We start from the raw sequence: 14920 nt of genomic DNA on the forward strand, positions 1-14920 counted from the left end.
GTGTTATGTTTCAATCAACACCAAATTCAATATTTGTCTAGTTGAACTTTGACACTAAATATAATGGTTTTTCCGCAAAAAAAATAGGTAGGTACTATTAAACTAAGAACGGTACTATTAAACCAAGAACGTTTGAAGAGTATTCTTTTTCAGCACTGAGTAACCCGTGTTCTTTTTTAAGTAGTACTCCCTGTCCAAATTATAATACGTTTTGTCTTTTAAAGATGCATTGCAAAATGTCTTATAATCTGAAATGGAGAGTTCTACAAAGCTTAGGCATAACTTCACCAATTCATCTCATTCAAACAAGTATAGATTGTACAATTAGTTGTGCCATTTAACACGGTATGTCTGTCGGGCATTTCGGTATGGGTGGTTGCCATCCATTTGGGGGGATTTCTCCCCCAACGGTGCCTATCCAATTTACCTTTTCAGTAAATCCAATGATGCAGTTTTAAAAAACTGTAGTATTATACAAAACTCTGGTTTTATAAGCTAAAGAGACTCAAATGTGGTTTAGAAAAAAGAGGTAATGAGTGGAGTTCCTAAAAAACTCGAGAAAAACTACAACTTTGACAAAACTATATTGTTGTATCCAAACACCCATTAGCTTTTGAAAACCAAAGTATTTTGTAAAATCATTGTATTTCTCTGATACTTAAAAAAATACTTTGCATCCAAATGGGACCTGGGACCTTTCTTTCTCAATCGATTCTTATTCTTTTAGGGTTTTTTGGATACCCATGTATCGACCTTAATCCATGTGTGTTGGACTACACCTAACCACTCCAACACAGTGGTTCCGTTCGCTTTGCTGGAAAAAAAAAGTCGAAACGCTATTCCGGTTGATTTGTTATGAGAGAAAAACATTGTTTCGACTGAAAAAACAAGCTGAAAAATACGGACTATAAGACAAGCGAACAATAGCCCTGGCCCAACCGCAATTTAGCCCATGAGCTGAGTCTCACAACCAACTCCTAGGTTTGGTCTATAACTCATCACATGATAAGTTAATTGGGTTGCTTCTGTTTTCCTCAGAGCTTTCTATTCTTATTATTTTTCCAATCCCATGGTCTCCAAGCGAACTAATCAATTCATTGATACTTTTTGGCTGAACCATTTCCATATTATTTCTCGTGATCGTTCTAGATCTTTCCATATGCAAGTAAAAGAATCAACGAATTAAGGGATGCTATCGTTGTAGAGTCTTGCCTCCTCTTCCTCTCTCTCTTTTTTGACAGAATATAGAATTTGTCATACCAACTCCTAGATTTGGCCTAAAGTTATTAGTGCATGATACTAGGTTAATTGGATTGCTTCTGTTTTCTTCAAAGAGATAAGGTCGTCCAATGCTCTGTTCTTATATTGATAGTCCCACAACCATTTGTATAAGCTACTAGTATGTTTGTTGTTTCTTAACAAACGTCATGTTCGCTTGGCTTATAAGCCATACTTTTTCAGCCAACGAACATTATTTTTCTCTCACAACAAATCAGCCAACAGTACTTTTGGTCATGGCTTATCAGCCAAGCGAATAGGGCAAAAGAGGCTAGCAAATTTGTTGAACCATTTTCATACTCTTTCTGATTCTCTTTCCATATGCAAGTAAAGGTCAGAGCTTGACATTTCACATCGGAATTAGTGACTAGACACTTTGGTGTTGATGTGCAATAATTTGGAACGGCGGCCATTATACTCAATAATGATGCAGTGCTAGCTTGTTCATTCTCAATGTATGTATTGGGTCCACTTTTGCCCAAGAAGGGAATATTAAAAGCCCACTCTTTATAGAGTTCCAAACCCTTTTCACCCCGTTGATGACACGAGACACATGGGTCAAAATGGCATTCCTCTAGCTATCTGAATGCTGTAGAGATAATAACTACAGACTATAATGAGTGGCTTGCTTGCTTCTGGACAGGGCAATATCCTATCTAATCCCTAACTAACAAACGAGTGAACCACCATCACATGCCACTGTAACACGTACACGCCTACACCTACTGACCTACAACGACGAGCTACTCTTTTGCATGGTCCGTCATTCAGTTGCACGTTCACGTCCACACAGCAAGCTACCGCTAACGTAGGTCAACAACCGTCATGGCTGCCAACAAAGCAGGATTCAGAATATTCAGAATGGACAAGTACTTGAACATCACAGGGATCACAGGTGTGTGTGTGTGTGTGTTCCTCCTAGCTACGCTACACAAGCCTGTGTTCCCTCTCTCTTTGTTGCTTGCCATGGCCGCTACTCTTCCTTGATAATTAAAAAAAAATAGCTGCCTGCTTAGCATAGCAACAAACTAAATGGACATGTCGATGACAAGGTAATATATGTATAGAAGATCAGTGAAGGTTATTCCATTCAAGATGCAACTGCGTGTACATTATATTTTGCTTGTCCTGGATCGATGTTGATTGGATGCCTCTATCAGATAGTCCAGCATGTGTGCTATACTGACCTCCCTTAATTAGCTGAGACTGACACCTGATGCCGTTCATGCACGGGTCCCAGTTAGTTAGGTGCGAGGTCCATGTCCATGTCCATCTCCTATGGCGATCGTTCGATCGAGCTCTCTCCAACCAATTTACCAAACCCCATCTCGTTGCTCGGTTATGACCAGACCAGCAGCTGGCTGACTGGCTGGCCTCAGCCTAGTTCACTTATCTGATCTCGCCCACAACCACAAGCAAAGCAAAAGGCAGGCCATGGCAAAGTCAGAAAAGGCACATATTTGTAGATTGCAATCTCCATGTAAAGCGGATCGCAGAGCGAAAGGTGCTGACCTCCCTCTGCACAAGTAAGAAGCAGATGGCATGTCCTTTCGCCTGTGAAGTGAAGATCTGGAAAATGATATGATGCACCAATGGCACTGCCACTGGATGGCTGCAGCCTGCAGTCCATTGGCGTAGCGTTGGGCATTCTTGTAATCTTCACTGCGTTGGATGATTGCAATGCGCATAACCGTGATATTCAGGATGGCAGGAGTGAGCAGTTCTGCATTGTTTGGTTGCCTGTCTCGTGTCTCCTGTCTAGGCAGCCTGCTCGTGCTCTGCAGTCCAGTAATTCTTTTTTTTTTGAAAGGGCAGTCCAATAATTCAGGCGACGTAACATGCGTCAAAACGTGAGCTGCTGATGGGCGATATGTGCAGGCACAGTGCTGCATGTCAGCATGTGCGTTGTATTATTGGTGGAATGCTCATGTGGTCCATCATCGCCATTCTAAAAAGGACCAGAGACTGATGGAGATCATCGTCGGAGAGAATGCGCTAGCTGCAGCTTGGATGGATGACGTGTTTCTTCTTGAGCTGAACTCAGCGTGGTCAAAGGTTCAGTCTCTTCTGACGCCGGCCATCACTGGATTATTGGACGCATATTAGGATCATGGGGATGATAATAACATACTCTTGGCAGAAAACAAAACAGAAAAGATCATCACAATGGATCCATGCACTTGGGCAGTATAACTGGGGACAAATACACACCAAAAACATGGCGGCTGTGTTTGTCAGCAGGACCGATGTATAAGAGTGGCTACGAACTACATATATACATCTACTATCTGTCATGGTGGCCCTTGTGCATGTAAAAAGTACTGAATGGACCTATGCTATTTGTATTTGTATTTTTGTCATGAACTCTCACGAGTTTGTTCACTGCCTGCCGGCTACCGGCTCGATTGTACTACTGTCACAGTGTCACACGAAGTTGGAGACTGGTGACGACGAAACAGCTCGATCGTGTGAAGAGGCGCAATTAGCACGTCCATCATTGGCTAAATAATCCTTTCCTTTTCTTCTCCGGATAGTTGATGATGAATAATGGCTACCTGACGAAAATCGATTAGTCTATGGCGAATTTGGTGATCAGGCGCCGCTAATCATGACGAGATCGATGCAGGTAAACCATAAAACCAACGAAGCAGGTATATCTGCTGACCGCATCTCAAGGTTAGCAAAAACCCTGAAGAAAGGTAGTAGCACGCAGGTGAGAAGCACCAAATAAACAGCCCGTTCGCTGTGTCATATTTGGTTTATAAGCCACAGCTAACGAACAATATTTTTCTCTTCTACTAAACCGGCCAACAGTATTTTTAGCCATGACTTATAAGTCAAACAAGTCCAAACGAACAGGTGTTTCCATTAGAAAAGAAGCAGAACCCTATAAAAAAAGTTGGCAGCGATCAAGAAATCGATCCGAGAGCAGATAAAGCCTAGTCGTCTACAGGTTTGAGATCTGCGCATGATCATTGAATATGTTTATTTATTTATATCCACAGCAGATAGCTAGCTAGATCAATCCTCTGTTCACACATTAAGATCTAGCTGGGATGAAATAGTTACACTGACATATATATAAAAAAATAACCACCCAAGTTTAAGTCTCTCTCCGTTTGAATTTTGGGGACTATTTATCTTTTTAATTTTGTTCTTAATAAAAATATGCCTAGTTTCTCCTAAGTTGAATCTCATATTTGGATGACTATTTTCCTTTTTATTTCTTTTCTTAACAAAAAAAACCACCTAGTTTCCCCTAATTTGGATCCCGTTTTTAATAAAGCCTTGTCCAGAATACGAGAATGGACCCGAATAAACTTTTGACTTCACTTCCTTACCCAAAAAAAAATGAGAGAGAAGAGGATAAGGTCTGTGGTCTGAATGGCTGATCAGGCCAGCTTGTAATTTGTCCGCCGCACAAGAATGTTGAGAGTTCTCGTTCGCTGGTACAAAACTTAGCTGAAACTGACTGAAAAACACTGTTTTGACTGAATTGTTGTGAGAGAAAAATATTGTTCCGACTGAAAAAAGAAGTCAAACAAGCTAAATATGAGGTAAGACGAACAGGGCAGGCTACCTGGTACTTGCAAGTTGCAACAGGTAGCAACCAATAGGAATGACATGACAAAATCCTCGCAATTCTTCGTCACAGAACTGAGACAGTTTACTAAATCCTTTTTACTTAGGGGTGTTTGGTTTCCTGGACTAAATTTTAGTCCATGTCACACGGACGTTCGGATGCTATTTAGGAGAACTAAATATGAGTTAATTATAAAACTAATTACACAGATGGAGACTAATTTCCGAGACGAATTTATTAAGCCTAATTAGCCCGCCATTAGCACATATTTACTGTAGCACAACATTGTCAAATCATGGACTAATTAGGCTTAAAAAATTCATCTCGCAAATTAGCCACAATCTGTGCAATTAGTTATTTTTTTCGTCTATATTTAATACTTCATGCATGTGTCCAAACATTCGATGGGACAGGGACTAAAATTTTCCTGTAGTAACCAAACACCCCGTCAAGCAAGGCCATATAATCAGTGGCGGAGCTAAGGGGGGGCTGGCAGGGGCCATGGCCCCCCCTAACATTTCAGAACAACAAAAAATTAGTAGTATGACTTAATGTTTTTTTATTTATATTAAGAGGGAGATTATATAAAATTCTTATCATATATACGTATTAATATCTTCTAGATAATATAATCATACAAAACACAACTAGATAATAAAATTATCGCAATGAAAAAGACCGAGTCGGTACTCAAGATTTACAAAGTCACCCTAGATGTCTTGCTGTTAACGGGCATGTCACTTACCACTCAAAAAATAGCGCCTTAGATCCTAGGATACATATAAGAAATTGCGAGCACCCATTAAGTCAATGAATTAATCCCGACAGCCATCACAAGGAACCTAACTGAGTTGCACTTAGTTTTTATATGTTGACTCTTTTGGCCGGCCCCCCTGAATATAATTCCTAGCTCTGCCGCTGCATATAATTCTATCCCTCTACACTTCCTAATCATGATGAATATACATGCATGCATGTTCCAACTTGTTATTCTAACCTAAATGGATTGTGACCATGGTCATCCCGATCCCATTCATGTAGAATAGTTCGCTCTTGAAAAAAATAAAATATATGTAAATCTCTTCTTCTTTTTTTGCGGAAGATTGTGTAAATCTCTAATTACTCATTTGATCTCACAATATATTCTCACTGTTTTAGGTTCATGGATCAGATGTTTTTTTTATGTATTCTTATTTTTTGGCCAAAACATTCTTCCTGTTCCGTGTTTTGTAGAAGAGAATATACTATAAAAACGTAAAGACTATTGTAGCAAGGTGCACCGCCATATATAAAAGGTCCGTTTGGAGCACAGGAATTCTAAGAAAAATGAAGAAATGATTCTCATGTTACAAGCAAAAGAGAGTACTCACTTCCTCCTAAAATAAGTGTATATTTCGTATTTCAAGAAGTAAACCACTTTAAATTTTGATCAAGTGTATAGAAGAAAATATTAAGTCTATGGTGCTCCCTCCGTTTCAAATTATAAGTCGCTTTGACTTTTTTTGTACATCCATTTTGTTATGCGTCCAAATATAATAATATGTCTAGATAAATAGCAAAATAGATAAACCAAAAAAATCAAAGCGACTTATAATTTGAAACGGAGGGAGTATCAAATAGACTTCATTAAGTTAATTATGCCATGTATTCTAATAATATAAGCCTATTTATTTAGAGATATAAATATTAAACTTATTCTCTATAAAGCTAGTCAAACTTGAGAATGTTTGACTACTTGAAACATAAGACGTGCATTTATTTTAGGACAGAGAAAGGGTGTGTGGTACAGCTTCTCTTCTAGTTTTACAAAGTTGTTTTCAGCTTCTATCAAACAATCTGAAAACAGCTTCTTCTTCTGGCTCCTCTTGCATGCACAGTTCTCTAGGCGAAGCTGGGTGAAGCCAAAAATATTAGTTTCTTCCAGCTTCCTCTATGCTATCTTTCCTGAGAAACTGTTTTACCAAATGAAAGCAACTTTAGCTTCACTCGTGAAGTCAATTTACGGAATCGAAGAAACAAAAAATACCTCAAACGGTGACGGTGCAACTTGACAAGCTGGTGGATTCCTCGAGAGACTTTTTAATACTCCAGATCTGCCTGTTCTTGCAGCTGCTAAAGATGATCTTTCCAGCTCTGCAAATCCATGATGTATTTTTCCATCCAAAGTTCAAAGGGCACCATGGCAGTGCTGTAATTTCATTTTAATTTACTCCTGATCACTCGCCGGCATTACTAACAAACTTCTGAAACAGGAGTAGTTTATAATCTTAATTGCATAATAGTACACTAGCACGATAGGCGCGCTCCGCTGCGCCCGTTCGCACACATATTTATATTTGTTTAATTAGATAACCTTAGGCACTAAGCTGCATAGTGTGAGCATATAAGACAACAATAGACAATTTCAATTTGCATTCTATGAACATAAAACTGGCAGTCCTTTCTCATATATGAGAGGTACGCTTTTATGTACTTGTGCTAACTCATACTAAAAGGAAAACATACTACAAATGGTTGTTTCCTCATACATTAGTAGTTCCATTTCAAATAAAAACGTATCCAGTACAGACCATCTCGATGCGGAAACCTGATGTCTCGTTAAGAACCAATGAACTGTTGACTAAAATATGTAACAAGTGAACGTAAAACTTTGAAACATCCTGAAAAATTATCTGACAATCTAAAGACAGCGGCATGAGTTTATCCAAATCCAAATGGAGACATGTGGTTTACCTTAGTTACCTTAGTTAAACTGGTAACAATCCACATACAACATAAAGGTGATGATCAAAAGCATCTGGACTGATATTGTCCTGCATTATCAGTTTATGCATAACACATGTCATCATGTTGTAGGTATAATGTACAAATCAATCATTAGAAAATACAAAAAAGGTTGGTGAACATAGTAAACCGAAGAAATATTTGGAATGGATACATGGATATTGTAAAATTTCTTTGGATCAGGGCCTACAGCCAATAAACTGATGGCTAAAAACTGAAGGAGTGTGTAGATTTTTCATGTCCAAAGAAGCAGAATGAAACCAAATAAAGCTTATTTTGTTAGAACTTTTTCGCGCACACATGGCAGTGTGGAAAACAGTGACATCGTTGTGGCTTGAAAAGGAACGTTGAGGCAGACCAGAGCATATAACTACAATCATATCCAACTCAGTACCTCACTTGTGTTGGAGATATGACCACTTGTTTCTGAACATTTCAGCCAAAGCAAGGTAAGACACTTGCTGGTGTGATCAATGCACAAGAACAGAAACCAATTTTAGCTTTGTGTATGCATCCATGCAGACATGTTTGCCAATCAATGAAAGAGGAAAAACATGATGAGATTTTACTTCATGCGAGTAAAGCAAGATGCATGAGATGTTATCAATGATAAATACAGGAAGGTGCATGAGATGTCTAAGAGGCACAGAATAATCATGTTGCATGTTATCGATGATCTTAGAGCATGGATTTGTCATTCCTCTCTAGTTGTAACTTAATATTACCATTTTTTGAAAGAGATATTTACTATTACCAATTTGCTATGACACTAAAATATGGGAAAGAATAAAGCTATAACATCTGATCAGCAGAAGCCAAGATTACTATTGATTCTACCTGTACTTGTAATTGACCAAGACCACACTGACCAAGAGCCAGGGATGCGCCTTGGACAAAATAGCGTTCAGTTTGGAAGGGCTCAGCATCCTAGTTCAATAAAGGTAATTACATCTGCTTCTCTGCAGTGTATTGGACTGGGTAGTCATCTTACGAAATGAGCAATTGGAAAAAAAAATGTGTAAGACAAATCAGATGTTTTTCTTCATTTTTAGACCTTGTGCCAGCTTGGTAGACATATACAGTTGCCTAGTGCTTGCCCTGGCAATCTGTATCTTGATATGGCAGCATCCTCTAAAGATCCTGATGCCACTTGCATGAAAGTGAAACTCAGTAAAGAAATGAAAGACCTTTCTAAATATGTTTTTTGTACATCTATATATCATTATAACATTATTTCATAACGGGATAACGTGATACAATAAGTCGTGCTACAGTTTTTTAGGACATGTACATAGGATGATGCCTCATTGTTCACTGTTGTTTTCATTTGTCTAAAGTCCAATAGGTTGCGCAGTTTGATTGTTGCTGAAGCACGTAGGCCAATGGTGCATTGTGTGACTATGATTTGTGTCCAAATAACTCCAGTACGAAATAGTTAAAATATAATCCATGAACTTTGATGCATCACTCCGATGCCTTGTTTGAACCAACAATCAAATGCTACATGCAGAAAGAGAAAGAGGCTTGATGTATCTGAACCTAATGGATGGAAAATACGTTTTTTTTTTATTCTTCTAAATCAGGTACATATGAGATTTGATCAACAACCAAGGTTGAGTAAACACAGAAAGCTGGAAGCATATTTGTCTGAATAGTGCTGACACAGGTACAGTAACTGAAATATGAAAATGCCAAACGCTATAAGTAATCAATAGTTTCGTTTGTAAGACTGGAAATATATTTGGTATACCTAGTCATGAGCTGATATGAGTAGAGAAGGTAGAATAGAAAAAACTAAACTGTTTTTTGTTGAACCAATCCTAAAAAAGAATCATAGTGTGCCTCTTTAGTTATGTTAGCACAGTAACTATGACGCCATACATATTTTCAGGCAAATTGAACTCATACATTGCAAGGTTTAGGAGATTACCTGAAGTCTGGAAGGTCAACCAAGCATTAGAGCCCAAACCCTAGAACAGGAATCGAAGTCAATTCGGGGAGAAATCAGAGAGGCAAAACAAAATTACAAAAATGGAGGACACTGGAGTACCTGAGAAACGGTGCTGGCCCTGAGGCCGCTCATCACTGTCCTCGCCGTTCCAACTCAAACCGTGGTGGGTAGACCTCCTCCAACGGCGGGATCTGAGAGAAGAAAAATCGACATCAGACACCGAATCGAGATCGAGGAGAGGACACAAACCTCAGGGTTAGGGCGACGGCAAGGCACCGGAGGACAGGCCCATGGTTGACGACGGAGATGAGGATGAGGACGGCCTCCTGGCGGCGCTACCGCCCTATGCCCGCCTGCGCCCCAAGCGTCATCGCCGTGACCACCGCACCGGCGCACGCTGCCGCGGGGAAGAGGAATCGGCGGTGGACAGCAGATGTACGGCCGGGGTAGAGAAAGAGTGAGAGAACTGAGAGGATGAAGAGGAGGTGCCGAGGCGAGGCGCTCTGGTTGTTTTTTTTCGGCGATGATTGACGGGATGACCGGATGAGTTAAGAAGGAGATGACGTGGCTTACCTGAACAGTCGCAGAGGGCTCCGTTGATCTCCAAATAAGCCCTTGTTTAGTTTAAAAAGTTTTCCCAAAAAATGCTACAGTAGCTATCACATCGAATCTTACGATACATGCATGGAGCATTAAATATAGACGAAAAAAACTAATTGCACAGTTTGATTGAAAATCACGAGCCGAACATTTTGAGCCTAATTAGTCCATAATTAAATACTAATTGCCAAATAAAAACGAAAGTGCTACAGTAACCAAATTCATAAATTCCACCCAACTAAACAAGCTGTAACTTGTGGTTAACAGCAGTACACTCGCTGTTGTGTTTGTTACAAAGTACTGTGCTCTGGACATCGGTGAAAGTTTGCCTTAAATTCGTACAATGTACCAATGTTTTTTTAAAATACTATTATATTAATATTGAATATAAAAAATTATAGCAGCATAGAGATATTGTGACAAAAAAAATGAGAATTTGCTTGAAGATTTGACAGCTCGCATGCGCTAACGAATCGTGTCCTTGAGACAAGATACGACTGGTCCGCGCTCCTGCTCTGCTCAATCAGAGCGGAGTGCTCCTTTCGCGTTGCCTGCTTCTGCTTCTGCTTCTGCTTCTGCTTCCTCCCTCTCGTTGCCATATAAGATTCCAAGCTTCCCCGGCCCGTCGAACCTACTGCCATTAAAGTCGGCAAGCGGCGGGCCGGCGGCAGCAGCGCAGCCCTCCCACCCTGAAACCAGGGGAAACCGAACCACCACGGTCAACTCTCTATCTGCATCCATCTCCTGGCTACACACACTGACCAACCACACCACAGCACAGCAGAGGGAGGCTCAGGCTCCCCCGCGTCGAGATGTTTTACATGGTGTAGCCGGCAAGAACCTTCCCTGTTCCCTCCCGGGCGGAAAGGGGCTCTCTTTAAATTCCTTCAAGAGGGGATTGCCCCCTTTCCCCTGCATTTTCCCTCCGTTTGCAAGCCTTCTCTTGCCTGGCCACCCGGGCTGTCCTTCTTGTTGATTCTTGGCCTCGTTGATTTTTTGCGCTGCTGCGGCCTGCGGAATGGCGGCGGGGCTGCTGCTCAAGATGGTCGGCTTCTGCGTCTGGGCGCTCTTCTGGCTCGCCGGCTCCGCCACCGTGAGCACGAGCACCACAGCCTTCGCCGGCGGCGAGGCGGTGGTCGTGGACGCGCGGTCCGCCATCGCCGTCACCAACGACGACTTCGTCTGCACCACATTGGACTGGTGGCCGCCGGAGAAGTGTGACTACGGCACCTGCAGCTGGGGCCTCGCCTCCCTCCTCAACCTGGTCAGTTCAACTTCACAGCACACACCACACCTGAGTAGCATCTTGCCAGATTATTTCAGTGTTTGTTTCAACTGTGGACTTAATTCTGTGGTACGGACTACGGATTACAACCCGTAGACCTTGGACGGGGATCTCAAGGAAATATCTTTCCTTTTTATTTTTCTTGGTTGGTCGGCGATCATCCTTCTTTGTTTGGGGGTGGGGGGGCTCCGTTGGATAAAAAATTGGAATTTGATAGCCTAGGGAGTTTCATTCCATTCCACAGACCTGTGGTCATGTGGGCCCATCTGCATTTTTATTCCTACCAATCATGTGCAAATGTAAAACCTACCAGCATACATGAACACTATTGGCTACTTGATCATATTCTAATGCCAGTGCCTAGAGAATGGTTAAGAGTTTCATCAAAAGAAGAACAGACGACAGTTGGTAGAAATTTTAACTAATTTGGTGCGTGCGTGCTCAACTGTGCGTTTACTACTTTTCAATTCGTTCGCTACTTGCTCTGTAGAAGTTTGTGCAAATCAAACCATGACATGGGCGATTGACGTTGGTCTTTAATATTTTCCTGCCTGCAGAATCTCTCTAACAAAATCCTGATGAATGCCGTCAAAGGTAAGCCATCAAATGATCACCATCCCTTTCACTTTCATAAGAAAATTTATCCTACTATCCAATCGAGAAATTAAAGGTCTTCGTTGATGTATACAGTCGTCATCTTTTTCATGTTACCATAACAAACGAACTGTAGCAGCAGCAGTAGTACTTTGAAAGCCATGTCATTTGCTTTTCCTAAGACAAAATCCATGGAAGATTACTTTGTTATTTGCCACATCCTTGCATAATAATCTCATCAAACTTGCAGCATTCTCCCCGTTGAAGCTCCGCCTGGGTGGCACTTTGCAAGATATGTTGATATACGACACCAGTGACTCTCGCCTACCGTGCACTCCATTCGTGAAGAACGCGTCTGCGATGTTTGGTTTCTCGCAAGGTTGTCTGCCGTTGCGTAGATGGGACGAGCTCAACGCATTCTTCCAAAAAACTGGGTATTCTGATCTACTCATTTACTACCTTCGGCCAGTTTCAGAAACTGCATTCTCTTTGGAAAATGATTGCCTAACTTTCTGTTTGATTTTGCAGGCCAAAAGTTATTTTTGGGCTGAATGCTCTGAATGGCCGGGTCACAATGCCTGATGGTTCTTTAGGGGGTCCATGGAATTACACAAATGCAGCTTCTTTTATTCACTACACCGTGAACAAAGGATATGATATTCATGGATGGGAGCTAGGTATGTTCTGTATAATCTTGTGGTTTGTGTTGGTTTTGTCAAAAAAGAACCTCACGTCATCTCCAAATGACAGGTTTTTATGCCACTTTATTTAGAGAGTAATAATAAGTATGTTGAAAAGAAATATTCTGATAAGTACGTAGAAAAATAATCAGACAAGTATGTCAACATCACTTTTGATAATTGGTTAGTTATCAGTTGTAAAGAGCTAAGGGGACAGATCATAGATGATGCTTTCCTTGTCTTTTCACACTAATGCACAAAAGGCATACTTTTATTGCACACTGGTTTTGCTTAAGAAGCAATCTAATCTTAGCAGTACTGCGTAGTATAGTACTTTGTGACCTTAATACAGTGTTCCTGTAGGAAATGAACTCAGTGGCAGTGGAGTTGGAGCTCGAATTGATGCAGACCAATATGCAGCAGACGTGATCACCCTGAAACACATTATTGACAGCACCTACCAAAGCAACCCATCAAAGCCTCTAGTAATTGCACCAGGAGGCTTCTTTGATGCAGCCTGGTTCACCGAACTCATCAGCAAAACAAAGCCAAATCAAATGGATGCGATCACTCACCATATCTACAATTTAGGCCCTGGTATGCTCGCCTTGGTTTACAGTTCATAGTACACGAGTCGGCAACTTGGAATCTGCATAATAACTGGATATAATGCTGAATGTATCAGGGGTTGATGATCATCTGGTTCAGAAAATTCTTGATCCTTCTTACCTCGATGGCGAGGCGAGCACATTCAGCAATCTTCAGGGGATACTGAAATCTGCAGGTACATCCACTGTCGCCTGGGTTGGCGAGGCTGGAGGGGCTTACAACAGTGGCCACCACCTTGTAACTGATGCATTTGTGTTCAGCTTCTGGTAAGCCAAAAGTTTCTTTTTTCCTATGTTCAGCAATTGAAGTTACCGTCTGAAGACGTGTTTATTGACTATCAACTGGTGATGCCTCAGGTATCTCGATCAGCTTGGGATGTCGGCAAAGTATGACACACAGACTTACTGTAGACAAACCTTGGTTGGAGGGAACTATGGCCTGCTCAACACAACTACATTTGAACCAAATCCTGACTATTACAGGTAGACTAGACATACATAAGTTTTTCCAAAGCTTCAGCGAATGATAGGAGAGAGAAAAATTGTGCAGCAAAACAATGTGTCGATCCCACCATCATAATTTAGCATCTTTCTGCTTTCACTGTAGTGCTTTACTGTGGCATCGCCTCATGGGTACCAAGGTCCTCTCGACGACATTCAACGGCACAAACAAGATCCGTGCTTATGCACATTGTGCGAAAAATTCGGTAAGGGGGCACATACAATGGAAAGTTCCTGTTTCTTTCTGGCAACAGATCATAGTGACTGTCTGAACCATGCATGCTTAATTTATTTCCTTGAAATTTTCAGGAAGGGGTCACTCTGCTCCTGATCAACCTTGATGGCAACAACACAAACCACATCTACGTTACGAGCCAAGGCGCACAGACCCAGAGTGCAAGGAAGGAGATGTCTGATCACATTCCTGGGCTCGGGGAAGCAGCCGAGCTCACGAGACAAGAGTACCATCTCACTCCCAAGGACAGGAACTTGCAGAGCCAACAAATGTTGCTGAATGGCATTGTTCTAGCAACTGACGCCAATGGGGACATCCCAAAGCTGGAGCCTGTGCAGGTGGTGGGAACACAGCCCATAACCGTGGGTCCTTACTCCATTGTGTTTGCTCACATCCCCAGCTTCTATGCTCCAGTCTGTAGTTAGAATTTTCATCTGATTTTTTTCCAGCCTTCTCGATGTGAATCATAGATTAGATAATTCTGGGTGAACGGCGAAGCTTGTTCACCTGTCCGTGAAGTAAGCTGCAAGGCTGAAAGGTTTGTGATTTATCATTGTTTGAGAGAGAAGTGTTCAGATAATGTGTGAGCAAAAAGGAAGGAAACTGGAAATGAATTAATAAAAGAAAAAAAGGTTTGCAATTGTGGCCCATGTGTCTATCGTTTTGTTTGAGAAAGCAAAAAAGGTGACAAGTTGGCAAGGAATCATATATGGGGAGAAGAGACCATAAACCTTCTCCGGGGAGATTGGCGAATCCCAGAAAACCAAAGCTTAGTCTCATCATCTTCAGATCGGAGAAAAAGTGGGGGGTAAAAGATTTTG

The 14920-nt window shown here is 41.3% G+C and overlaps 1 protein-coding gene and 1 long non-coding RNA gene across 7 annotated transcripts; one reads left to right on the forward strand and one right to left on the reverse strand.

The window, feature by feature from the left end:
* Positions 1-6512: 6512 nt before the first annotated feature.
* On the reverse strand, positions 6513-10143 carry LOC136475108 (uncharacterized). Of its 6 annotated transcripts, XR_010763099.1 has the most exons (7): positions 9873-10143; positions 9696-9787; positions 9576-9615; positions 8483-8785; positions 8040-8106; positions 6888-7674; positions 6513-6813 (listed from the first exon to the last, which is right to left on the reverse strand). It is a non-coding gene; the product is annotated as an uncharacterized lncRNA (long non-coding RNA). The 6 variants fall into 6 exon arrangements; XR_010763098.1 differs by lacking the exon at positions 8040-8106; XR_010763096.1 differs by having other exon boundaries at positions 6888-8106.
* A 588-nt stretch (positions 10144-10731) lies between these two features.
* LOC136478277 (heparanase-like protein 3) lies at positions 10732-14738 on the forward strand. The gene is made up of 9 exons (XM_066476644.1): positions 10732-11460; positions 12039-12075; positions 12326-12509; positions 12604-12752; positions 13119-13352; positions 13441-13630; positions 13721-13846; positions 13971-14070; positions 14174-14738. Exons 1-9 carry the CDS (start codon positions 11215-11217, stop codon positions 14522-14524), a joined length of 1617 nt encoding a protein of 538 aa, XP_066332741.1. The 5' UTR covers positions 10732-11214; the 3' UTR covers positions 14525-14738.
* The last annotated feature ends 182 nt before the right edge of the window (positions 14739-14920 follow it).

The sequence above is a fragment of the Miscanthus floridulus genome, chromosome 8, assembly GCF_019320115.1.
Source record: "Miscanthus floridulus cultivar M001 chromosome 8, ASM1932011v1, whole genome shotgun sequence".
Classification (NCBI taxonomy): domain Eukaryota; kingdom Viridiplantae; phylum Streptophyta; class Magnoliopsida; order Poales; family Poaceae; genus Miscanthus; species Miscanthus floridulus.

Coding starts and splice junctions, on each gene's coding strand:
- LOC136478277 (XM_066476644.1), top strand. CDS start 11,215: ATGGCGGCGGGGCTGCTGCTCAAGATGGTCGGCTTCTGCGTCTGGGCG. Junction 11,461..12,038: donor TCGCCTCCCTCCTCAACCTG/GTCAGTTCAACT, acceptor TCCTGCCTGCAG/AATCTCTCTAACAAAATCCT. Junction 14,071..14,173: donor CACATTGTGCGAAAAATTCG/GTAAGGGGGCAC, acceptor TGAAATTTTCAG/GAAGGGGTCACTCTGCTCCT.